The following is a 25,336-nucleotide window of genomic DNA, read 5'->3' as shown; positions in this document are numbered from 1 at the left end:
TAAGCGCGGCCAAATAATCATTCTGCCTATCGAGCTGCGATAAATTATGCTATCAGCATTAACCAACACTTAGCAGTAATGAACGATCCGGCTTGAATCAATAATATAAATGGAATTACCAATTAAAAAAATCGCAAAGTTAATTAAGAATATAAGAAAGTTAATAGAGTGGCTTATGTGTACTTTTAATTAAGTAGTACATTAGAAATGCGGAAAATAACATATCGGGGCGTCGTGCCTGGCAACTGCCTCACGTGCTCATCACTAAAAAAGAAAACATTAAAATGAACAGATTGTTTACATCAACAAGTTTTAGCTGTAACAAATTATTACACCGCACACTGCTTACAAGCTATTTTAAGACACAAGGAATATCACAAAGTGCGAGGAAAAATGCTGAGAGCAATGATAAGAGCGAAGCAGCCCGTCCCTTAATATTGGTGGAGAAAGACTCTCACATAACACTGATTGGCATCAACAGAGAACAGCAGCGAAATTCAATTGATGGCGCTACCGCTGAAAAGTTAAGCGAAGCCATTAGTCAGTTCGAGGAGGATGACACTTCACCGGTTGGCGTGCTGTATGGTGTTGGCGGCTCATTTTCAGCTGGTTATGATCTGAAAGAACTGGAGGCGGAAGCGCAACGCGGCAGCTTGAATTTTCTGTTACGTCGCGAGGGTTCCGTTGGTCCGACAAGAAGACACTTACGTAAGCCCATAATATGTGGCATTAGCGGATTTTGTGTGGCTAGTGGTTTGGAACTGGCACTGCTCTGTGATCTGCGTGTGATGGAAGACACTGCTGTAGTAGGATTTTTTAATCGAAGATTTGGAGTGCCGCTTAGTGATGCTGGTAGCGTGCGTCTGGCTGGAGCGGTTGGTTATTCCAACGCTGTGGACATAATAGAGACCGGGCGACGCGTGTATGCCCAGGAGGCTTTACGCATTGGTCTCGTAAATCGAGTTGTAGCCACAGGCACAGCTTTGGGTCAGGCTGTCAATTTGGCATTTAGCATAGCAAAATTTCCCATGGCTTCACTGCAGCATGACCGCAATGCTGTGTTAGATAACGCTAACGCCTATAACAGGCCCGGTTTCTATGCGGCTGTTAACAACGAGATAATGAACGTGACCGCGCCTATGATATCAGATATGCAAGAGGGCGTCAAACGTTTTAAAACCTGTAAGCAAATAGTTGATAAAAATTTTAATTAACTTAATAATTGTTATCTTCTTTTTATAGCTGAAATGAAAGGAGCCAAAACTGACTCATGGCACGTCAAGGAAAAGTCCATTCCAGATTGGGAGAAAGCTGAAATTGATATTGAGCAGCTGAACAAAAAGACATGAATCTTTTATATAGTTTCCGGATGAAGTGCAATTAACAATCCAATATGTATATTTAGGGAAAATGTTTGTTTAAAGTTTAGTATTTAAGGCCTATAATGTGTAAAGTAAAAGCCATTTATTAAGTTTTAATAGTCGGGACATGCTTTTTTGACCTTCCGGGCATTAAATGACCAAAGGACATCTTGATTGCCCTTGAAGTTTAGGTGAAAGGACAATTTTGATGATTTTGGCCACTTTTATTGCACTCTAAGCATATAAAAATCTGTTGCATACTTTTTAGATTCCATAAATAAACAAAAGTGACTTGGACAACGAACTTGTTTTCGATGCACCTACACAAGCGTGCAGGTACTTTTCCAATATTCCCCATTTATTCACATACAATATTTATTTTATTGAATTGGTAAGCACGCCTTGGGTCGTTTACAATTCAATTTGAGTTTATTTCAATATTCACAACAATTACAATAACGAATTTTCATTGAAATTAAGCCTAGCTACAAAAAGAGTTTTAAGAGGAAAAGCACAAAATGTCTTATATTTTGTAGACTGTGGGCTTGAAGGATGTGTTTTGTGTTTTGAATATTAACTAGCATTCACAATTTGTTGATTTTACATATAAAAAATTAATTATGCTAGCATTAAGTACTCGTTTCACACAGACAATTGTTTATATATATATTAAGCCAAGCGTTTAGCTTTTTGTTTTGTTTTCTTTTAAGCGAATTCTTTTGATAATACAATTAATTTGCTCTTAAGCTAAAAAGTCATAACGAAATTAAGTTTATGTAGAAAACAAAAGCTAAGTACAAACTAGATTTTTAAAAAGTTCGACTGAAAAAATCGTGTTGTCATTAAAATACGTTTTCTTAAACATTTACAGTTACATACAATGCGGTTTTACTTAATCCGAAAAAAGTTTGTCATACAAATATTGCACAAAAAATGGATCGGACTTTTGAGATTGCACACTTCCATATCAAAATTGCATAATTGCAAATTTTGGCATTACCTTCAATCAAATGGTGGTATTTGTTCATATATACGAGTATATCATTTCATTATACAGAAACCTAAGACCACAATACATACAGACATACATTAGTATTTACAAATGAAGAAGCAAAGGCGCCTTATGTGTATCAAAAAATATTCATGCGTATTAAGCGTTAGCTGCTGCTGCTATTAGGCTGGCGTGTGAAGAGCAACATCTATATAATATATATATAGTACAATATGTTAAATAGATTTACTTTAGACGCTGTGTAACGTTGGCCAAGGCCACTGCAAATGCCTGCAGCGCCGAGAAGGGATACTGAAAGTCCAAGGTGTAGGCATTGCCATCGATGCGCCCAAATTGCATGACCTGCAATAGAATATGCATGAGTTTTAGTTGCTTTAGCTGCATAACAACAATCTGCTCTCACCTGCTTGCCACGAAACTCGATTTGGAAATTCTTGGCCGACTCCTGTGTGACGCGCCCGCCAAAGTCCAGCTGATAGACTTGACTCATCTCATTCCACATGGGCGCCTTGTTGTGCATGACAAACTCACGTCGCACAGGCGCAGGATTAGCGCAGCTGGCACTACCATTGGGTTCAATCTTACCGCGTTTAAGCTGCAACTAATAAAGTAAATAAATCCAAGCTTATTATTTTAATATTAACACATACTTTTTGACGCAGCTGCGCCTTTTGGAATGTCTCCAGATCACGATACTGTTTGCCATTGCCGCTGCCACTGCCCGAATTGCCAAGCTCCTCAGCCGAGCCATGAGTTTGGTTGCCCTCATCATCGGAGCTTTCTATAATGCTCGGTTTCTTGCGCTGCCGACGATTCAGCAATGGGGAATTGAGTATATGGCGTATGGGTGAATTGCTTTGCTGGCGTTTGTTCTTTTTGCTGGCCGCTGGCGAGGCGGGAGAGCTGCGCGGCAAGCGCTGCGGCGTTGAAGGCGGTGTCAAGCGCCCTTCGTCCAGATCACGCAGGCGACTGATAATGTTCTCCAAGGTAGTCAAGGCCTAAGATAAAAAATAATGTTAATACCAAGCTTAACTTTTGTTAACTGTTAAGTTTTACCTGCGTGTGCAGTGAGACGGATGTCTTGGCTTCTACGGGCGTGGCCTCCACCGTGCCGCAGCTGAGATTGCCGCCCTCGGATTGCTGTCGCTCCAGCTGGTTAGCTTGATTTTGCGCCTGAGTCTGTGCCTGAGCTGGCTCCTTGCGACGCCAGCGCACTTCGGACAGTTGCTTGACGAAACTAAAGCCATGCTCCTGCTTGCGCGCCAGCAGCGGCGTCGACTGCTCCGTGCTGCTTTCCTTCTTGCCATAGCCAAAGCGATGCTTGCGCGTAAAGAGCGGACTGTCTGTAAAGCTAGTGATGACATCAAAGCGTTTCTTGGGCGCAGGTTTGGGCGCTGCAGCTGCTGGCAGCGCCTCTTTAGGCGGCTCTACGCTGACCGCCGCTGTAATCTCATCCAGATTGGGCTGACAGCGCTTGCAGGCATTGCTGGGATTCATATTGTTGCGACACTTGAAGCAGAGCGTATTGGCAGCGCTGCTGCAGGCGCTGCTGTCGGAGATTTCCTGCAACTTTTTCACCACCTGCTCAGTTTCCTTGCTGCTCAGCTTAGTTTGCAGCGAAAGCAGATCGCAGGAGTCCAAGCTTTTGGATTTGCCAGTCTGCTGCAGTTTATGGCGTCCAGCGTTCGCAGATTGTTGCTGCTGCTGCTGACGCTTGCGCTGACGCTGACGTCGCTTGTCCACGAGTATAAGTCGCTTGTTGGGCGCATCCTTGCGCAAGGCAGACAGAGCTTCATCCGAAGGTGTTATGGCTACCGAGTCCAGGTAGCCTACGCTGCAGCTGCGCGTAATGGAGTCCGGCAAGGCGGGTGCAATGGACACCACAGTGGGCGTGCGCTTCATGGCTGTGGCACTGGAGCAGGCGGCGGGTGACTGCGTCTCCTCGTCTATGTAAAGCATTTCACGTCGCTTGGAGCTGGATGGCATGCATTTGACCGCTCTGGCATCCATGCGCTCCAGATTTAAATTGAGATTCAGCGGCACAGGATTCACATGACTGTTGGCGGAGCGCACAGGCTCCGACATGAGCGCATTCTTCACCTGCACCACATTCTGTGCATAATCCGCATTGCTTGAGTACGACATGAGCGTGGTCTGGGCTGGTCCGGGGACAGCGGGACGTTCGAAGATGATGTCTGAGGGAGCGACAGCGTTCTTGGGCGACTGCAGCGTGGGCACGGAGCCATCGCAGTAGAGCGGCGAGATGGCATGACGCGACTGGCAGCTGGAGTTGGAACTGGAGCGACTGTAGTTGTTCTTAAAGCTGCTAATTGTCTTGGGACGCGTGATATTCTTGCTGCAGCTGGGACCGGGCGTGGCGCCACTGCTGGTGGCAGGCGCCTGATGCAGCAGCACGGTGGTGCAACTGCTGCCCGCCGTTGTCTCCTGCGATTCGGAGGAGTCATCATCGTAGCTTTCAGCGCGGGCGAGCGGACTCAAGCCCAAGCTGTTGTTGCCGCTGCCCGAGCCGCCGCCACCATTTACCGTTAGCCCGTGTGAGTTTTTATGACGCGCCAATATGCGATTTGGGCGTGGCGACATGGGTGCTATGGGTGGCGCATTTGCTTCGGTTAGACGGCGCGTTGGCATCATGGGCGGCTTAGCAGCTTCGGTGATGCTCACTTGCGGCACTGCATCCTGCTGCAGCTGCTGCTGCTGCTGTTGTTGCTGCTGCTGCTGTTGATGATGATGATGTTCCTCTTCGTCCTCGGAGAACAGATTGGGATTAAAGCTGGGATCTGGTCCGGGCGGAAAGTCATCGCGCAGCTCCGTTATGACCAGCGTCATTTGACGCGGCTGCAAATGCAGTAGGGACGTCTTATAGGTTACTTGGCCTAAATTGCCTGGGACGGTTTTGGCAAGTCCATGGATTTTGAATTTCGTGCCCCAAATGTTCGAGGTCACCTCCACCAGCTTGACTTCCTGCTTAGTAGAGCAGAGTTAAGAGATTAAGCAAAAGCTGAAGCTAAGTTCAAGCATCACTTACCTCGGGCAGCGTGTCCACATAGGCGAGCTCATCCAGGCTGTCGGCATCATTGGCAGCGCCACCAGCTGCAGCTCCAGCGCCCGTCTGATTGCGTCGCTTGGGGCGCACTCGACGCTTGCGCGGCGTGCGTGGTGAGCCATAGCGATAACGCTCATCAAAGTCGCTGTCCGAGGAGTCGGTGCGTCCGCTGTTGCCCGTCGTTGTGGACTGACTGGAGCCCGAGCTGCTCTTGGCCTCGGTGGTGTACTGAAAGTACAGCGAGTTCTCTGTAAAAGCAAAAAAAAGTAAGCACAAGAGCGATAAGGATTCAATGGAGCACTCGCCATTCACTTGTGGATCAAAGATGACAAACTCTGGTCTTATTTTCGAGGTGCGTTTGCCCTTGAGCAGCGGCACCAAGCCGCCCAGATATTCCAGATATAACGTATAGCAGGTGCCCGAGCTCAAATTGGAGTCATCATCATGGCGTATCATTGTGCAATGCAAACGCGTCGAGCAGAGCGGCGGACGCGACACAAAGTCACGCAGCGACTTGAGATCAGGTACACAGCACTGCAGAAGATAAAACTTTAGTATGAGCAGGAGCTTTGTTTGAATTGAAGACTTACTCTAATGGTTTGAGCAAAGAGATTGCCGATGAGCGACTTAATCCTAGAAGGCAATGGCAACAGCGGCAAGAGCGTCTCGGAGCCGACGCTCGCTTGTATCTGCAGGCGGCAGAGCAGCTGCAGCGAGGCCACGCGGCGCGAGACCCAAGCAATGTGCACCTGCGTGCCCGTGGCAATAAACAGACGCTTGTCGTTGTGTCCCCAAGTGATGGCCGAGACTGTGTGACTGCTGCAGGGTATGTGCGCCTGGTAGAGGCAAGTTCCCGACTCGGTATAGAACTTGACCATATTATTGTAGCAGTTGGCGGCGCTGGGCGCAGTGGGCAATTCATCGTTGGTGGCCCCGGAGCTGGAGCTGCGCAGCGTGCCGGCAACGGCGAGCAGCTCGCGCGAGTTGCTCCATTCCATGACCATGCCGAGTGCGCCATTAAGGCAGGTATTGATATGTGCGGGTGAGACGTCGTCAAACGACTTTAGCAGGTAGATATAACCGTTTTGGAAGCTGACCGCCAGCACAAAGGAACGCTTGGCGGCATTGGTGACGCCGGGCTCGGCTTCCTCGCCCTCCTCCATTTTGAATTTCTCGCAGGACCAGGCCATGGAGGTGATGGGCACATCGTTGGACAGCTGCACCTGCGACACCATCGCACCATGCACATCCATAACAATCACCTGACCCTGCGTGGTGCCAAAGTAAACCTGCTGGTCATCGGGTGTCCAAATGCCGCAGGTTATCGTCGACTCCAGGTTCAGCATGGACGACCAATAGCGCTGTCCAGCCACAGAGCCGACGAGCACAAAGCCATCCTGGTAGCATATCAACGCCATGCGCCCATCATGCGACCAGGAAAAGTGCGTCACTGGCGTATTGCGATCATTGATCAGCTCTATGGACCAGCGCCCTTCATATTTAATCCACACAAAGATAATACCCGAGCTGTCGCAGCTGGCCAGCTTCTGATAGGGCTCATTCCACTTGACCAGTATAACATCGGAGCGATGGCCACGCAGATTGTAGTTGGTGCGCAGCGGGTAGTCCATGTTCTTGCGGCAGTGCGAGGTGGTAAAGGTCACGCCCACAATGCCGCGTATATTGCCCGTGGCCAGCCAGCCCTCCTGATAGTAATTCGTGCGATTCAGCTTCCAGCCCTCATCCTGCAAGTACACAAATGCAAATAGCCTTACCATATAGTATATACGACAAGATAAAAGCAAATCAATATGCTTGCCACAAACGCAGCTGGCAAACAACTTGGACTTGGAATTGGACGTGCGCCTAAGCAGGCGACAATTGCCAGTCAGCAGCAGCTTGAGAGTAAAGCTCGTAAAATGGATTACTTGGCCAAGCTGTGCGCACAATTCTCGCCCATAGACACTCAATTGGGCATGTGCTTGGCATCTAGAGCAAACAGCTTCGACTCAACAGCAGCGGCAGCTGCATAAGCAAACAGCTTGCCGCATAAAGTGACTTTAAATGAAGCATAATTTCATTCAAACGTAAAATGCACTCAAGATAGTTTTAAGATAAAAATGTTTAACTGGCTTGAGATCAATAATAGTAGTGTGGCAGTAAATATAACAAGAGTAAGTTAAGTTATTTCTTGTGCGCACTTTACGAACTTTTATTGAAGCGAAGATCGATTAGTTATTGTTATCGACACATGTGGGGGTGGGCCAATAGTAAGCACTCTGTTGTTGCAGCCCTGCAGTTTTAAATAATTGCTTAGCGTTGAAAGCCATTTATTTTAATTTTGAATGTCTAAATGGCAAAAGAGTTTGCTTTTTAATAAATATTTATTATTTGCTTTCAACTTTCAGCAGTAGCTTTTTCGTTTGCAGTTTATTAAAACTGTCTAAAGTCAATGTTAGTTATAAACAAAAGCTGCTATTTTTGTTGAGTGTAATTAACAAGCACTCAGCTTGCCATAAAACATAAGCTTCACACACACACATACACCCATGTACAAAGAGCAAAGTGTAGCCTACATTTTAGCGCGTAAAGCTTTTAAAATGGCTGGGGCTAAGCTGCGCTAAGCCAAAATGCGCAATATGGTACTATGTATTATTTTTAACGTTAAATCCAATTTGCGTGGCATGCATGAAAATTGTTGCCGCGCCGTCGCTACACAACAGCAGCAGCAGCAAGGCAACAGAAATATTTATAATTTCCGCTTGGTCAAACGTTTTTATTGATTTCAGTAAAGCCACGCCTACACGCCCTAATTGCTTTACTAGCCATATACATAGCCTGGCCAAATGCAATTACGCAATATAGTATGCACACACACACACACACACACACACGCCCGCATTACATGTGCAGCGGATCAACGTTAATTGGCAATTGCACAAAAATTTCACAAATTCCAAAACGCACAAATTGGCCAATTTGGATGGTGGGCTGGCGGATGGGGCTCAAATGCTGTCTGCATATTTAATATGGCAATAACGAAAAGCGCATTTCTTTTGTAAAGTGTTGTTAACCTTTCATTGGGCCACTTGAATAGCCATCAACATGCGTTTATAATATTCCACTTGAGCTTGATCAACACTCGAATCGGACATATAGTATGCATATATTCAGGGTCATTAGACCGTATAGTCAAGCACATTTTAATACGCATGAATAAAATGCAAGCAACAAATGCTATAAATTTGCTTTTAAACAATAAAATGCACAATTGATGCGTTAAATAAAACACAAATTGATGTGGAGAAATGCACGGAATTGTTATTCGATGAGAATCTTTGTGCCAAACTAAATGCAATTAAAAGTTTGTTTGTCTTTAAAATTAAATTCTGCTTGCATTAGCCTTAATTCCAGCCAAGTGCAACATGCTGCGCGTTGCGACGTGCTTTATTGACTACTTGATGCAATTATCTTAAATGCTTTAATTTCTCATTTCATAAGCAAACTTGCCGTCAACTGTCAGCCCAGAGTCTGTTGCTGACAGCTTGTCGCATAGCCAAGTTGCCACTTGCAACTTGTTAACAGTTGCCACGTTAAAGCTTCGCTCAACTGTCACTTGGCTGCAGCATGCGGAAATTGCCTCGATTATTGCAGCAGCAGCAGCAATGCTCAACTTAACGCCCAGCCCAAGCTCAGCAATTAGATTTTAGATATGCAGCCAGCACTGCTGCAGTTTGAATGTTCTTGTCTCTCTTTTTGTTGCAGTGCCAGTGCTTGTTTCTGTTTTGGAATTTTTTGGGTGCTATTGCGGCATGTTGCAGGCATAAATTGCGTACGCAGTTTGTTGCACAATTTGTGGTTTTTAGGACACAACATGCAACACGAGCTTGTAATTGCGTGCAACCATAAAATCCCGTGCTAACTTGGCCTGCAATAAATTCATGAGTACATAGCATGGAATTATAGTAAATTGTTATGCAAAGCATAAGGCGCATGTTATTTTTATAAATCAATAGCCCAGATAAATGCAAACATGACGTATACGCAATGCACAAATCGCATTTTAATTTGCTATAAAGTCTGCGAAACGTTTTCCACAGAAATTTATGTGTTGTTGCTTTAATAGTCAAGCGTCCATAAATAAACTGCACGTCTATTTTGTTTATAGGCATTTACCTATTTTTGCACACTCGAGTGACAAATTTAAACGCTGGCGCCTATTTCTGGTCGAGTTCAGTTGCTAATAAATCAGTGCAGCTGAAGCTGGAGGTGGCCGCTTGTCAGTTGCTCAACAAGCTGATGGGGTGGGCAGCATTTGGGGTCAAGTACAAACAGCAGTTGAGCATAAAGAGTTTACTACAATATTTTTATTTAGATATTACGCCCTATGCAGTGAACTGAGAGCACGCGCTGTCGCTCTCTCTCTAGCGATTCGCCTAGCGCTCTGAGCTGAAATACGTCTAGAGATCACTCGGCACTTTACTAGCGCCCAAGCTGTCAGAGCACTCGCCTCAGTTGCTAACGTTTGCTTGCTGCGACGCGTTCCCAAAAGTACGCGCGCCTTCGTAAAGAACAGAACATGTGTCAAGTGCTGCAATAAGCAACCGCAACGACTTTTTTAAAAATATGTGTGCCTTATATATGTTTGGGCTGCTAATGTTTGCTGTGTTGGGCAGCAGCAGTGCTGAACTGAATTATGAGCGTTACTTTGCTGTGGGCAATCGCGCTGATAATGATCAGCTGCTCATGCGGGATGTGCAACATTCGCGTCCTGCCACTCTCAATGAGTCGGCCAGCATTAGCTTCAGCTACAATCTAGTGGAGCCAATCACCTTTATTGAAATCGTATCGGAAGAAGTAAGTGCAAACTGCCTGCTCGAAATAGCCGCAAACATTTCGTTCTGGTTGTTGCTAAAAATGAAAAAGTGTCCACCGTCTAACAACAAATATACATTTGTGCATATATATGTATATGTATATATAGGCATATTTATTTATATATTTTTAGTGCGCGCTGACTTTAGCTGGCGCGTCGGCAAAAATTAGCCAACAAATTATTTGCAAGTCAAATGCTTAGGGCTAATTGAAAATCAAGAAAAGAAATGTTTGCTGCTGTTTTTGTTTTTATAGTGGCCGTAAAAACAGCAACTGTTGCTCAAATTGCAACAATGCTATAGTTAATGAAAAATAAATTATATTCTACACGTGCAATTGGCTGCAAATATTTTGCACAATATTTTGGCAAATATTCAAAGCGCAACATGAAGGGGGACGAACTGACTTCCAATGTCGATTATAAAATTTGTAAATATTATTTCAAAGTGCCAGCTAATGACTTGAGATTTCTAAAGAAAATTTGTATATTTTTGGCAAGCAATTCACTCGAAGGCATTGATGCTTATGAATGAATATGGGCCGAGCAAAGTCAGTCAAGCATAAGCGATATGCTATATGCTATATATACGCACGATTGAATACATTATGGAATTTATCTGCTTATGCTCAAGTTAATTATTTATTTATTTCAATTTCAGAACATTTCAGCTGAAGTCAAATTCAGCTATACCGATCATCTTATTGTCGGCCGCATTAGCCTAGTGATCGAAAATGCAAGCGAGCCTGTTCCAAGCGCCTTTAAGGTTACCATTAGCATCTATGGCTTCAATGACAGCAGGTTGATTGCGAATCCTGCACAGCTGCTTAATACTGATCCGTACATTGAGGGTAGACTCAGGTCCAATGCGGATGCAGAGATGGATGACATTGACTATGATGTATTCGATAGAGTCGAAAACGGCACGGAGCTGTTGCTGGTGTCGGAGCAAGGCACCGATGCACCCATACCCAACAACAAAACCGACTTTGATAGTCTAAAGGATAAGATAATCGACAAAGGCGAACGTCAAGCTGGTGCGTTCATTTTTTATTTACTCACTTACAATTGCATTTAATTGATTTTCAATTTTGGGCAGGCGACGAAATGATTTATGAAACTTATCAAACCGACATTGGCACAGAGCAGAACCAAACGCTTGTCTTTTACTTTGTGGACAGCGTGTACATTACCTACGTTAAATTCATTTTCGTTGGTGTAAGCTGCAGTTTGCTAATCCAATATGAATAATTGTTAATAATTTGCCATTTTACAGTGGTATGAAAGCCATGGCATAAACGACGAGGCGCCTGTGGTCGAGTACTCGCATTATACGCCCCAAACCCTTAAGGCCACCATCACGGCTTATAACACCAAGACGCTGTTTGTGGTAATGTTTGTCTATGGCTATCGTACGCGCCAACAGCCGGCGGGCTACAAGGCGTTTATGGGTCCAGAAGTTAAGACGCCCGCGCAGACGCCCGAGCTGACGCCAATGCAACGCTTACAGCTGCTGCTGCTCAGTGGCAAAAGGACTACAGCAAGCAGTGGAGCAACAGCCGCGGATGATGACGATGACGATGGCAGTGCTGATGGCATAAACCCCGACGATATGAAGCCGGCGGCTAGGCCCAATGCTGCAGTGGCGGCAACGGATCAACATCTTTATGCCATGTTGGGTCTCATGCTGTTTGCCGTGGTCTAAGGCAACAGCTGCACAGTTTGAGCTTCAGGTGTTGGTTATATAGCAAAGTGTATAGTGTATATCAGTTATGAAAGCTTTATGCGTTAGTTTGAACATTCTGCGTATTGTATTATTAAATTAAATGAAATAAATGGCTGCATTGCAGTTTTCAGTCTAACACGCTCACGCCCACGCCCACGCATAGCAAACAAATTGAAAAAGTTGTGACTTAAGTAGGTCATGGCATTGGTTTGGCTTGACGCGGCCCTTGCGGGCATCCTGGCAAATTATCCAAGTCGTTGCTTGATTTGCGAGCAAAAAAAAAACAAAAGCAAAATACAACAAAAAAAGAAAAGAAAAAACTTTTGCTGCTGCTGACGCACATGTTTTTCGTAAAGTAAACATGCAGTACACTGAGAAAAATAATGCTATAAAAGAAGCGTAAATTCAACTTAAGACATTAAAGTTACTCAATGTGTTATCAAAGTTTAGTTAGCAATTAAATTTTAGCAATAACTACCAAATTGACTACTAGTAGCTAGCGTTTTCGCCAGTTATGTTGTTGCAACTTAAGTACAGCTGTGAGCTTTTCCTTTCTTTGGCTTTGGCTGCGTGTTCAACTCGAATGAGTTTCTCTTTTATTTGCGCACACATAAAGACGCACCCCAAAAAGAAAAAAGAAGGAAAACCCGACTACGCTCGACCATTGGCTATTCATGTCTGTTACACACACACACACACAGAGAGAAGTTTGAGAAAGCTTTGTGTGCACTGTTGCCAAATTGCATGAGACGGAAAATAAAAAGTGATTTAGCCGGTGGACATAAAATTAACTTCAAGCCATGGAAAATGTTCAAGACTGCAAAGTTGAAAGTGGCCACAGCCAAAATGAAAATATAAAGCATACGCCATGTGTACGCTGTCTAAATTTATAAAATTGTTTATTATTGCAAGCGCCAAGCATTTGAAATATATATATGCTAGTTAATATTTAATATGACAGTGAAGTCTCCACACACACACACACACACACAGCGACGTGTCAGTTGGAATTGCAGCATAAAAATGTCAAAACCATAAGACAGTTTAAAGCACACGACATGGACATGGAACAGGGACACGGACATGGACATTGGACATGTGAGATTGGTGACTGTGTGTGCCTTTGTGCTTTGGGTGCAGCAGCGGCAGCAAGTACGAGTATTTACGAGTATGTTTAATTTACAAGAGAAAATTTGCTAAAAATTCACACAGCCAGAGTCAGAGCCAGAGCCAGAGCCAGAGCCAGAGCCACAGCTCCCAAAGGAAATAACATATCAACTGCCAGGATCAGCAGCTGGCAGGATGAGTGAGAGATGCCGCTGGCAGGCAGCAGCTTGTACGAAATTGAAAATTTCTTTTTATGCGTGCCGCTTACAGTTACAACTTTTATGCGCAGACATATAATTCAGGCATTATACGAGCACATGTATTATATATATATATATATATTGTTGTATGTGTGTGTGTGTGTGTTTAGGGCGTGGCATTGGCATTGTAAACAAGCAGAAGGATAAGCAGCAGACACACACACACACACACAAGTGTCATTCAGTTGGCAACGGCTGCCAGTCATGGAGGCCTCAATAACAAGCCACATGGCCAGGCTAACAGCCCCCACACCCTTTCCACATCATATGAACAGCAAAGGGCTGACGTGTGCTTTTGTCAATAACTTAATAACTTAAAATATGGTTTAATGCTCACGTAACAACATTTTGCCACTTGTGCCCCACAAACACAAGCGTGCGACGAGTGTGAAAAAAAAAGGCTTGGCTTGGGTGTGGGGCAGGGGCTGTGGCTGGGGTTGGCACTGGGTGCAGCTAACGACAAAACGACAGCTGACAGCTCGAGCTTGAGTTCTACTCAGAGAGGCCAAGTGCTAAGTACTAAGGGTTGAGCATTGGATTATTCAATATATGATAATATGCTTGGCAACTTTTTGCTTAACAAATTAAATAATTTTTGTATAAAACACAACATGTAAGTGGGCTGACTACTCTCTCTCTCTCGCTTTCTCTTTCCCCTGCTCGTTCGCCTGCTAAACTTTAATGGCTTTGCTGACTTACCTTATACATTTATATATATATTTATACTTATACACACATGTAACTGAATGCCTGGCAGCTAGCACGTGTGCTCAGCTCAGCATTTGATCCTTTTTTTTGCTTCGCTATTGATTTTTTCTTGCTTTTCTCTTTTGCTGCTGTTGCTGGGCCGCGTTTGGGGCTTTGGCGGTGGCGGCGCCGCTTGTTTTATTTGCACATTTGCAATTTAAAATAATTAAAATGTATTTTAGCGCACATTACCACAAACTTTTGGTATTCAATGCAATGTGCACTCGCTTTTCGCTGCATAATTCATACATGATGCTCATTGTCGCCTCTTGTGCGAAACGAGACGAGACGACGTGCCCCCAAACTCATTAGCGTGGCAGAGAACCCTTTTTACACTGTATGTGTATGCGTGCGTGTGTGTGTGTGCGTGTGTTGCACATGTCTGCCTTGCATTTGAATTTTATTAAATTTCAAAAGCTCTTGTCTGTTCACCTGAGCGCTATTGTTAGCATCAGTCAAAGGAGCTGAGGGCAAGGGGTAAGCTGGGGGCGTGGTCGCAATGCATATTTATGCACTTAATAACGCATTTTAGCATGCACAAGTGCAGCTCAGGCTTTTGTTACAAGCAGACAGTGTGAGTGTGAGTGGCATGAGGCATATATCATCTTGCAGCGTTGACAAATGTTGCATGAGAGCCGGAGAGAGAGAGTGAGAGTTATGTCATTTGACATATGCATATATATATGTTATATATAGCTGCCCATTGTACAACAAATCTCTTTGTGCTGTCAAAGTAACGCAAAAAATAGCATAAAGAAGCAAAACTTTTGGGCGCACATGTTGTATGCGTAATATGCATAAATTCAAAAGGCAGCCAGACAATGCATAAAACTATAACAACTAAGCAGCTTAACTAAGGAGCGTATGCTATAAAAACTAACAAAATTCATGCAGAAAAAATCGCATTTAATTTAAATTCGATAGTGAGAAAAACTCATTTAGCAATTGAGCAGGATTTATGCAATAGTTAAGCTCTCTCTTCGCTTCGTTGCACAATTGATTGATTGGGCGGGCGCGCGCAACAATTGAAATGTCTAACGTGTGGCAGGCACACACACACGACGACAGCCGCAACAACAAGAACAAAGTAGAAAACAGAACTAAAGCCAATGCTAACAAACAAAAGCTGAGGTAAACCAATCAATGACGCAAACTGTAAGCCACAGCGTCAACCAAGAGATTTGTTTGTCTGCAGCTGTATGTGTGTAGCTGTGTGTGTGTGTGTGTTCTAGAGAAAAACTGCCACAAACAGCACAAAAAAAGGTGCAATTGTATTGCATGGCTGGCAAAACGTTTAACGTTCGATTGCATTTGCAACTCGTCGAGCTCGTCGAACTGCCCCTTATTATGTACACCCCTCGATTGAAGTCCTATGCCCTGCAGCGCGTGTCGTCACTTAATTGAAACTGTCAACAACAGAATATTGAGCGCATGATTCGACCATAAATCAAAGCCTGCTAAGCCATGAACTAAGTTTTAGGCCAAGAGCAATTAAAAAGTTTTCAATTAACTGCGCCAGCTACTCAATTGCCACTTGTAAACGGCACCTGTTCAACAAACCGCACACACTCATACACACGCAAGTTGCGTTGTGTTTAAATCAGCTTAAGCCGTAAGCGTGGCAAGCGGCTGATGAGTCGAGCAAGAGTGGGAAGTGGTTCACCAGGCAGGCGTAACATGCTCTGGCTACGCTCACGTAACACATTTAGTACGCGTGAGTTACCCTATGTGCGTGTGTGTGTGTGTGTGTGAGAGCTTGCAACGAATTTCAGGGTTGTTTGTTAAAGCAACTTTTGATTTAAAACAAGCATAAGCGTAAACTTAGTTAAAATTTCAGCTGACCAACTGTCAAATACACTGCAATAAGCAACTTTATAATTAGTTAGAGCATTAGCTAAATATACACAGCACTGTTATCATTATAAGTCATAAATCATAGTGAAGTTTTATTTTACAATTTCGCTTAATAATTATCATTGTCAAAATCTCGTACCCAAATTTAATTTTGTTTTTATTTTGTCTTTAACAGCAATAAGCCTGCCTCATTTGCTTGTCATTTTATATCAGCCAGCAGCAGCTCATTATGTATATAATATAAACGCAATGAAAACAACAGCAAATAAAGGTAACAACAGCAGCAGCAGCGGCGGCAGCGGCAACGGCGTCTACGGCTTGGCATTTTTATGTTGCTGGCAAAATTAAATAAAAACACGCGCAATGAAACAAACATAAATAACGCTGCACAGCCAGTGGAAACCCCCACGAGTGCTACACACCAAAACGCAATTCAACTGCCTGTAAATAACGTAGGCAACTATGCTTATGCTACGGCTACAGTTTATATAGCTTCAAGCGAAATGAAATGAAATGCCGCCAGAAAATAACGGCACAGTCTAGTGCACATAATTAGCAGGAGCAGTGGCAGCCACAGCCACAGCCAGAGCAGCAGGAATTGCCCTGCGGCTGCTTCATCGGTCGGTCGGTCACTGACCAGCCCCAGCAGCCCGTTTAACTGCTCAAACGCAGATTCAATGCACAGCTACTAAGAACTCAATTATTTTTTACGGTGCGTAATTAAAACAGACCAAACAGATAAGACAACCAGAGTAAAAGAGCGAGCGTCGCAGCGTCGCAGCGTCGCAGCGTTAGCAACTTATTAATGATGCTTAGCGCGCTGTCCAGCGCTTTTGGCTAATGATGCTTCAGTCAAGTCTGGCGTTAATGCTTTAAGAGCTACGAACAGTTGCCAAGAGTTAATTAGACCGCGCACGTTGGAATTTGCCTGCTCGAGCAAAATTCATTTAGCTTCTAATGAAAAGTTCACTTTGCATACAATAATGTTAGCATACTTTTGTGCGCGTCATAAAAATATGCAAAGCAAGCGGCGCACTCATTACACAAATTGATGAATTGGAATGTAAAGGGCGCAAAATTTGTGTAAATCACAAGCGCATTCAAATTGTAAAATTCCCCTACGCACACATTTGCATAAATGCAAAAATGATAATAACATTATGCAATGCAAATGTTGCAAGCAGCCTCTCAATGCTATCGAATTACTTTTTTATGATTTGGCTGCCTGTCAGTAATGTAGCTGTCAATTTATGTGCCCATGTGTGTGTCTCGCGACAGCCCAAAAGACTAGCCAGGGTGAGTTTGTTGGCTTGGCTTGGCTTGGCTTGGGGTGTGTCTGTGGCACTTGACTTGCTTGCCCTGACTTTGGCAGCTTTTGCACTACAAGGCATTGTCAATTGTCTGCCTTGTCAAAAAAGAAAAATGCCAACATAGGATTTTGAGCACTAGCATTCAATGATTGCTGCTGACTTTGATGATAGTTGGCAAGCACAAGTTTGTGTCAAAGGGCTAAAAAGTTAACAAGATGTGAGATAAACAGATTATGAGCGACTAAAGTGGAGTGGAAAAATCTTATAAATTTCATTAAAATTCTTTCTTTTAAAGCCTTAGCACACTCATTTTTATGATGAATTTAAATCAATAAAATAGCACTTCCGCTAAATAATATTTATGTCTTGGCAGCTCTGCTTTGATGTAATGTTAGCGCAAAGGGAATATTTAAAGAAAACCCACAAAACGTTGAGTTGATTTATATGCAAAAAAAAAAGTAACAGTTCCCTCAGGATTTGCGCATTTACGGAATTGAAATCGTCAGCAGCAGCAGCAGCAACTGCTTAACAGTCAGGCATATAGCACATCAAGATACTCTGTAAACAACTTGAAATTACAATTTTAATTACAAGCTGTAACTGTTATCAGACATAACAAAAGCTTATCGAGCATAAATTGATGCGTAGCCGTAATTCGCAAGCAGCTTTGGGTTTGGGTTTGAGCTGAAGCGAGATTATTTTAAAAGAGGAAATGGCAACACGAATATAAAAATCGACACGCGCCAACACAGACACAGACACGTGCGCGTAACCGCATACACACGCACACTAATACATTTTACACTCTTGCACACACTTACACAATGGTCCGAGTCCAAGTGTTGAAAATGAAATTGAAAACTGTTAAATAAATCGCAAGCAGCAAATGCGCCCGTTGGGGGCACAAACTGAACTGAATGAATGAATGATAAACACACACACACACAGATAGCACACACATACAGTTGCAGGTAGCGTCTCAAGTTTAATTTAACCACGCAAGACAGCGTGCGGGATCAACGCAGTTTGATTGGTTTTCTTTTTTTATATCGTATGCAATATAAAAAGGATTATAGCGTGCTCGGAATTTTGTGCCTTTTGTGCGCTCGCTCTGCTTGCATTGAAAACTTTTTATAATAATTGGCAAAGTTAGGCCAGGCAGCGTGCATAGAAAATCAATTTTAAGCCCCACTGAACAACGCACTGCAGAGATGCTCAAGCGGATGCTCTTGGTCAGCAGTTAAAAAATAGTTATGGCTGCTGCATAGATTGCGTTTCAAATTGTCTGCACTTCCGGTCGGAAGAACGAGCCAACGCACAACATTTTTTCCAAGTAGATGATGAGTAGTAAACTCAAAGTCAAGTCATGCGTACACAAACCGGATGTGTAGGTGTGTGTGTGTGTGTGTATGGATCAATAACCTGCTTGTCAATATATCAGTGTCTGTCATTGATATACCCCAACATTTTTAGTATCACAATAACAGCGCTGACTCAACTACCAGTTTAAGACTGGAGACTAGAAGAAGCAAGCAAGACTATAATATACACTTTGCAAGCATAAAGTTGATTGTAATTCATTTTAATTGCAGTTAACAACTGCTGCTGCATGTGAATTTATTAATTATTTATTGTACATTCAATAAATGGAGGCAATAAATTGTGTTCCAACTATATCATTATCAGCTAAATGTTCTGCATTCACAAGTTTTTATTCCAGCTAACTACTCCCACTCTAGAGCAGCACTTAACCTTAGCCGCTGCTTTAAGTGTTTATAATTTGCTATCAATATCGATTTTGCTTAGTGCAGACATAACTTTTAGTATTTGCCATTAGCTCTCGAGCTGCTCGCCTTGAGCTACAACTAATGAGCGCTGTCGGCAATTTAAAGTGCTGTCGATAGTTTAATCGACATTGTCGGCACTTTATTGCATTAATATTAAAAGTAATGAATTAACGTTGGCAACGTCTCTCTTTCTACACTTACCTCGGGTATATCATCTGGCACCTTTCCCATCCAGGACAACGAGAGTATTGTGCAGTCGCATTTTGTATTTATGTTGCGTTCAAAGTGTAAATGCATTTTACTTGTGGGCTAAAACGCGCTCTTAACGCGCTTCCTTCCGCCTTAGCCAACAGTACAATAAAGCTGAGTAGTAGTTGTGCTACTTCTTCTTCTTCTTCTTCTGCTGCTTGGGGTGGTTGTTGTAGTTTGCTGATTTATGTCCTGCACATTTTATTAGCTATAAAAGAGAGAGAGAGTGGGAGAGAGATTGCGCTTGTTAGTTGGAAGTTTTTATCATCGCTTAGTTGGGAACAACATGCCAATAACTAATTTACAATAAAAGCTAATGCCCCAAGGCAGCGCAACGTGGCATGCCTTATCAGCTGTGTGCCACACACTCGACTTAAGCTGCGTGTGTCTGTTGGCATATGCTTGCCATCTATAAGGGTTGACAAATTGCAGCGCACGCAGCAGCAACATAATGTGGCAACATGCGCTTGCAACCACGATAACGGCAACGGCAACGACACCGACACGCTAATTGGATATTAGTGGCAAGTGGACACAATGTTTGCCCGCAGCAGCCAAACCAAAGCTCATATATGCATATGCATATTCATGTTCATGTTCTATATGCTTTTGCTACACTACTCAACACACAAGACACAACAGCAGTGTACATAAGAATAGTAAAGCGAATTTGAAAGTTAACTTAACTAAATAGATAACACAGCAGCTTGGCTAAAGCGTTAACTCGAAGATGGTCGATGTAGCAGCAGAAGAAAACACAGCAGCAATTAATTTAACAACATTAAGACTATGAAAAATCTCTCAAATAATTATTTTTAATAAGTATTAGATTACATTGCCATAATACAGAAGTTGACTTGATGCAATATGAAACAAATTTTTATTAAAAAAAAAAAAACAAATGAAACGACAGCAAAGCTTTTTTAATGATTCTCGGAACTACAGTCTACTTAAAAGACCAAAAAGAGAAATTCATGAATTAAGCTAAGAAAAATGCATGTAAAAATCACAATCAGCAAAACGGAAAGCACAGTGGGATGTAATCGACAGTGTAGTCCATAAGCTGTCACAGTTAATTTGATTCAAACATACAATTCCAAATCAATGTAATTCAATTCAATAAATTGGCTGCTTTAGCTTTACCTCTCATGAGTAGCATATTTGTTAACAGCAACTGACAATTTCAATTCAAGCACAGCAGTAAATTTACATTTAGATTAGAGTTGCATATATTATATTTGGCATTGAAATAAATTCCAAGAATACAACAAGTTTTTATATAAAGAAAACTATTTGCTGACTTACTGCACATACATTTAAAGCTTTCAACATAGCAACCCTTACAATAATAAATTCACATTTGTTAATTGTTAAATGACTTTCAGCTCATCCTCGCTCAGCGCGCTCTGCTTCTCTTGCTGGCGTTTGTCAATGTTTCAAAAATGCGCTTAAATAATTGATATGATGCTGCTGATTGCTGTTGACTGCTGTTGTCTGGCTCTTAGCCTTGTTAAGCATGTATGTGTGATTGACTGTGTGTGTGTGTCTAGGCAGCAAGTCAACATCAATATTTGTCTTTGGCAACGCACTGCTCTGGGCTATACACACACATATATATACACTCAATTATGTCGTGTTCTTTTGTCTGATTGAATTTGTCATATGATATACAATTTTTGATTGCGTATACGCCTGGGGTGCACTTACCCACGCACACTCACTCACTCATTCACTCATTGGCAATGCCATCAGTCAACAAACTAATGTCATTTCAAATTGTGACAGATGAGACAAGATCGTACGAGACTGAGACTTTAGCTGATTACTTTTGTTGAAAGCTTGGCCTGCTTAAATATTGATAAAAGCAAAAACTAGTTATTGCACTTAGCTTTCACTCGTTTTGTTGTTGTTGTTGTTGCTGTCTGGCTTTGAATTAAATTTCAATTACAAGTAGAGCACTGCGTTCCCACATCTCTGCTTACCTGCGCTCAATACAAATTTCTATCAACGGGTTTGCAGACTCAGAGCTTTCTATATATATGTGTCTATATAGTATATGCCACAAGCTATATCTGGTACGTGTTCCTTGTGCCACTTGTGTATACAAAATGCACACACACACACATTGTGGCTTGCCTTTAAAATTGCAGTAGCATTCAGCCTTGCGCTCTCTCTCTCTCTCTCGCTCTCTTGTTGCCTTTTTCGTTTTGCGGTTTGAGGCTCTTATAATTTGCGAAATTCATGAGCGCTGTCTGAAAACTGTCGAAGTGTCAAGCAGTCTCTTTGTCTGCGTGTGTGAGCTGCCACTTGTCACGTGCAACTGCTGCAGGTGTGTGTTGTGTCTCTGTCTGTGTCCGTGTCTGTTGCAACATGAAATGTGCATTTAACAAGCAGTAACCAGCAACAGCAACAGTAGCAAGTCAGCCTTGTGCTTGCCAAAAAATACAAAAATAAACGAAAAGGAAAACAATAACAACGAATGAAAACAGGCCAGGCCTAAATGTACTCGCTCTTGGCCAACTTTGCAGTAAAGTATGCTATGTATTTTCGCTCTGCGCTTGAAAGTCGGCAAACGATTTGTGGCCTTGCCATTAAAAGTTAATTGTGTGGAAAAACACTCGCGCTCTCTCTTTCGCACACGCACACACACACACACACACATTTAATCCAGCTTAAAGCCAACTTAAGCTCCATATTAGTTTTTTTCCACGTTCACCTTCCCTGCCGCCGCCAGTGCTTTTGCTTTTGTTTTTGCTGCTCTATGACAATTAAATTGGCAGCATAGGATTAAGCATACGCACCATTGTGCACAGCACGCGTCTAAGGCGCTTAAGCTTGCCGCTTGTGGCGCAAACTTTACTTCATGTGTGTGCATCATTTACTCAACTAATAAACTATTAGCTGAAATGGCTGTCCGCATTGATTTATTGCGCGCAAATAAATCTTTAAGAAATGCAAACAATTTTAAGCCTCCCTGCGCAATTTACATAAAAACAAATCCCAAATTAATCCACTTGGCAAATCATTTGCCTTTTTTATAACCCGTGCATTATTAATTGCTTGCCTTTTGGGGCATGTAGCAAAGGCATTGCGCTCACTGACTTTTTTAATTTGCGCAAAAATATGTTTGTGATTTTTTTTTAATATTGTTGTTGTTGTTGTTGCTGTTGCTAAGAGAAAGAGCAAGAGCGTGAGAGACAGCGTCAACATGTCAAGCGTGTGGCATGTCCTTGGGCTGCTTTAAACTAGCTCAGCGCTGCGTAATGAAAATGCAGCCAAGCATAACACGCGCCAAAGCGAGAAGCGAGCAGCGAGCAGCAGAAATGGTAGCCGAGGTAGCTACAACAACTTGGCATAATTATCTAAGCTTTTGTTATTGTTGCTGCTGCTGCCAAAAGAAGTTCAAAGTGGTTCAAGTTGTTCAAAAAGTTGCCGCAGCATGTGTGTGTTGCAAGTTTTGTGTTGCATGCAGCTAATTGCAGTAGCGAAAACTAAAACACGAGCAATACACACACACACATACATACTAATGCAAATATTATAAATCTACATAAGAATAAATGACGAAAGCAATGACAACAAAAGCAACGACAATAACAAAGTGAACATGAGCCCTAAAGGAAATTCAGCAGGCTCGTGGGCGGGGGGAAGCCAACTGAGATGAGTTTTTTGGGGCGGCTAAAGCAGTGCTGGGTACTAAGGGGAGAGCGGGAGCGGGGCGGGGGCGCTGTGTTGTCGGTTAAATGTATTCGCTGGGAAATATAAAAGCTGACGGCGCTCTGTTTAGCTATTGCCGCTGCTGTTGTTGTTACTGACGCTTGTTTATTGACTTTATGCGGGGGCTGGAGAGCGGGAGAGTGAGAGTGCGTAACTAAGAGAGTGTGTAGTGGAGTGGAGTGCTTTGGTATCGTATAATTTGTTTCGACTTTAACCTCTCCCTGGCCTTCGCTTAGGCAGGCAAACTTGGAAATTTGGTGCGCCTCACTGGCGCTGCAAATAAACACAAACACACTCACACATAGAAAGGCTCGTAAAGCCTCAGCTCTGTTTTTACTATTGCAGCGGTAATAGCTTTGTATGTATGTGTGTGTTTGCTATGTGCGTGTTCAAAGAAAGTTTTTTTTATATAGTAAATCCTTGCCACAGATTGCATGCACTCGAGGCTGCAAGTATCAACTTTCATGTAAACAGTAAGGCTAACAATAATTTATTTTTATAAAATATGAGCAATAATTAGCCTTATAGACTTGAATATTTTTACAGCCAAATTTTGTTTATCTATTGTTTGACTTGTTATCAAAATAAATACATTAGCTAATCCTTTGCAAACACTCTTTACTTTAGTTTATGTTTTATTTACACACACTCAACGTTTTCGCTTAGTCACTATCTGTTTATTATGCACAAGGCGGTCGGTCGGTCGCTCAACAAAAACAACAAAAGCGTCATTTATTGCCAATGGCAAAAATATTGGCAAAACATTTGCTAACCACAAGTGGTGGTGGGGGTGGCCGACTGGGGGCGCCAGCTGCCCACACACTTGCACTTGAACTTGCCACAGAAAACGCCAAACGTCGTTGCGTTGTGTCCTCCGCAGCGCAACGCAAATTATATAATAAAAAAAAACAACAACAACAACGCAGTGGGAAAAAAGCAAACGCAAGCAGCATACAAAATAAATAAAACAAATGTAACGACCTTGGCAGCAAGCGGCCGCAAAAACAACAACAGCAACAACAACAACTAAGCAACAAAATTTAAAAATAATTTGCCAAAGAGCAACGAAGACTAAGAATGCGGCAGTTCAAGAGGGGAATGAGGCATATCAAGAGCAAGAAATGGCGGTCATGCGTTGGCGTAGACGCTGCCGCTGACGTTAACGTTAACGTTAACGTCGCCGTCAGCAGCGACATTGAAATTATGCAAAGTGAGAAATTGCCGTCCGTCCGGCTTTACAAACATAGATAGACGCATATGCATGCCACACACACATAGGTTGCACATTTAGAGTGTGAGCTAAGCGCGTTTATTGTTTTTTAGCCTCTCGCTTTAATCAAAAAACGTGCCTTGGCTTTTTTTTAGTCGCCGTGTTTATTATGTGCTCCACCCCGTTTGACTTGCTGTCTGTTTGCCTGTTAGCGCATTACGAAAACGAGCTGTAAAGAATGCCAATGCCAATCGATTTTCACTGTCACTCTTTTGTGCAGGCGGATTAATCTAAAGAACGTGCCTTACAAAAAACAACTTCAAATACACTTGGCTTTAGGCTTTAGTGTAAGTGGTGTAAGTGTAATCAGCAGTCAAAGTGTCGTCGTCGTCGTCGTCGTCATTGCTGTTGCCACAACAACACAAACAGACACACACACATACACACATACAAACATAACTGTATAGACTTTTGTCTGTCGCTCTGCGGTAGCCAATTCACCACCCCCAAAACGAGAAAAAAAAAACAGTCCAGCGCTGCATTGTAACAAAAATTCCACAACTTACCTGACGACTGAGACTGCGACGTCGACTGTGACTGCACTGCGGCTGCTGCGGTTATTACTCTCGCTGTGTTATTGCAAACTGCGTTTGCGTTTCGCTATTGCTATTGCTATTTATGGGCAATTGTTAAAGCTAATGTTCTTCTAATCGCGCTTCTTGTTTCTTTTTCTCACTCACACATGCACGCGTATGCAGCGGCACAAATGCAAAACACATAATATACACCGTTGGGCCCGGCTAGAAGCAGAAGCACGCACCGCGCACAGCAAAGTTCGAGCAACGACTGCTGTCTTGTGGGGCTCTTTGGGGCTCTATAGCAATCCTGTCCAGACTTGTGCACGCATGCGCCATTTCTTATCAATGTAACTGTAACTGTAACTGCCAAACTGACGGAATTTACGCGCTTTCCTATACGTGTATGTGTGTATGTATGTAAAAACTACATACAGCGGTTGCTAACTGTTGTTTATTTGTAACGTATTGATTTTTTTGTATT

The 25,336-nt window shown here is 42.9% G+C and overlaps 3 protein-coding genes across 8 annotated transcripts; 2 read left to right on the top strand and 1 right to left on the bottom strand.

Moving 5' to 3' along the window:
- Nucleotides 1-254: 254 nt before the first annotated feature.
- LOC108603116 (probable enoyl-CoA hydratase) lies at nucleotides 255-1,456 on the top strand. Its single transcript, XM_017991626.1, has 2 exons — nucleotides 255-1,182; nucleotides 1,243-1,456. The coding sequence occupies exons 1-2, from the start codon at nucleotides 285-287 to the stop codon at nucleotides 1,347-1,349; spliced, it is 1,005 nt and encodes a 334-aa protein (XP_017847115.1). The 5' UTR covers nucleotides 255-284; the 3' UTR covers nucleotides 1,350-1,456.
- On the bottom strand, nucleotides 1,093-25,171 carry LOC108603114 (tubby-related protein 4). 6 transcript variants are annotated; one of them, XM_017991620.1, is made up of 10 exons: nucleotides 24,844-25,171; nucleotides 19,303-19,558; nucleotides 6,028-7,182; nucleotides 5,743-5,971; nucleotides 5,420-5,685; nucleotides 3,430-5,358; nucleotides 3,024-3,371; nucleotides 2,777-2,974; nucleotides 2,603-2,715; nucleotides 1,093-1,180 (listed from the first exon to the last, which is right to left on the bottom strand). In XM_017991620.1, the coding sequence occupies exons 2-10, from the start codon at nucleotides 19,396-19,398 to the stop codon at nucleotides 1,174-1,176; spliced, it is 4,341 nt and encodes a 1,446-aa protein (XP_017847109.1). In that variant the 5' UTR covers nucleotides 19,399-19,558; nucleotides 24,844-25,171; the 3' UTR covers nucleotides 1,093-1,173. The 6 variants fall into 6 exon arrangements, with proteins under 6 accessions (XP_017847109.1, XP_033149998.1, XP_033149999.1 ...); XM_033294107.1 differs by having other exon boundaries at nucleotides 3,430-5,355; nucleotides 5,420-5,971; XM_033294108.1 differs by having other exon boundaries at nucleotides 2,777-2,968; nucleotides 3,430-5,355; nucleotides 5,420-5,971.
- LOC108603115 lies at nucleotides 9,942-12,173 on the top strand. Its single transcript, XM_017991625.1, has 4 exons — nucleotides 9,942-10,294; nucleotides 10,972-11,347; nucleotides 11,410-11,528; nucleotides 11,587-12,173. The coding sequence occupies exons 1-4, from the start codon at nucleotides 10,064-10,066 to the stop codon at nucleotides 12,013-12,015; spliced, it is 1,155 nt and encodes a 384-aa protein (XP_017847114.1). The 5' UTR covers nucleotides 9,942-10,063; the 3' UTR covers nucleotides 12,016-12,173.
- Nucleotides 25,172-25,336: the final 165 nt, after the last annotated feature.

The sequence above is a fragment of the Drosophila busckii genome, chromosome 3R (genome assembly GCF_011750605.1).
Source record: "Drosophila busckii strain San Diego stock center, stock number 13000-0081.31 chromosome 3R, ASM1175060v1, whole genome shotgun sequence".
Classification (NCBI taxonomy): Eukaryota; Metazoa; Arthropoda; class Insecta; order Diptera; family Drosophilidae; genus Drosophila; species Drosophila busckii.
The sequence above is the reverse complement of the archived record's forward strand: the minus strand, read 5'-3'. Positions and strand labels throughout refer to the sequence as shown.

What these genes read in the sequence shown, in the direction of transcription:
- LOC108603115 (XM_017991625.1), top strand. Translation starts at nt 10,064, where the DNA reads ATGTGTGCCTTATATATGTTTGGGCTGCTAATGTTTGCTGTGTTGGGC. An exon ending in CAAAGGCGAACGTCAAGCTG is followed by an intron (nt 11,348 to 11,409) that starts GTGCGTTCATTT and finishes AATTTTGGGCAG; the next exon opens with GCGACGAAATGATTTATGAA. An exon ending in TTAAATTCATTTTCGTTGGT is followed by an intron (nt 11,529 to 11,586) that starts GTAAGCTGCAGT and finishes GCCATTTTACAG; the next exon opens with TGGTATGAAAGCCATGGCAT.
- LOC108603116 (XM_017991626.1), top strand. Translation starts at nt 285, where the DNA reads ATGAACAGATTGTTTACATCAACAAGTTTTAGCTGTAACAAATTATTA. An exon ending in CGTCAAACGTTTTAAAACCT is followed by an intron (nt 1,183 to 1,242) that starts GTAAGCAAATAG and finishes TTCTTTTTATAG; the next exon opens with CTGAAATGAAAGGAGCCAAA.
- LOC108603114 (XM_033294107.1), bottom strand. Translation starts at nt 19,398, where the DNA reads ATGCATTTACACTTTGAACGCAACATAAATACAAAATGCGACTGCACA. An exon ending in CCGTCTCACTGCACACGCAG is followed by an intron (nt 3,372 to 3,429) that starts GTAAAACTTAAC and finishes TTTTTATCTTAG; the next exon opens with GCCTTGACTACCTTGGAGAA. An exon ending in TCGAGTTTCGTGGCAAGCAG is followed by an intron (nt 2,716 to 2,776) that starts GTGAGAGCAGAT and finishes ATTCTATTGCAG; the next exon opens with GTCATGCAATTTGGGCGCAT.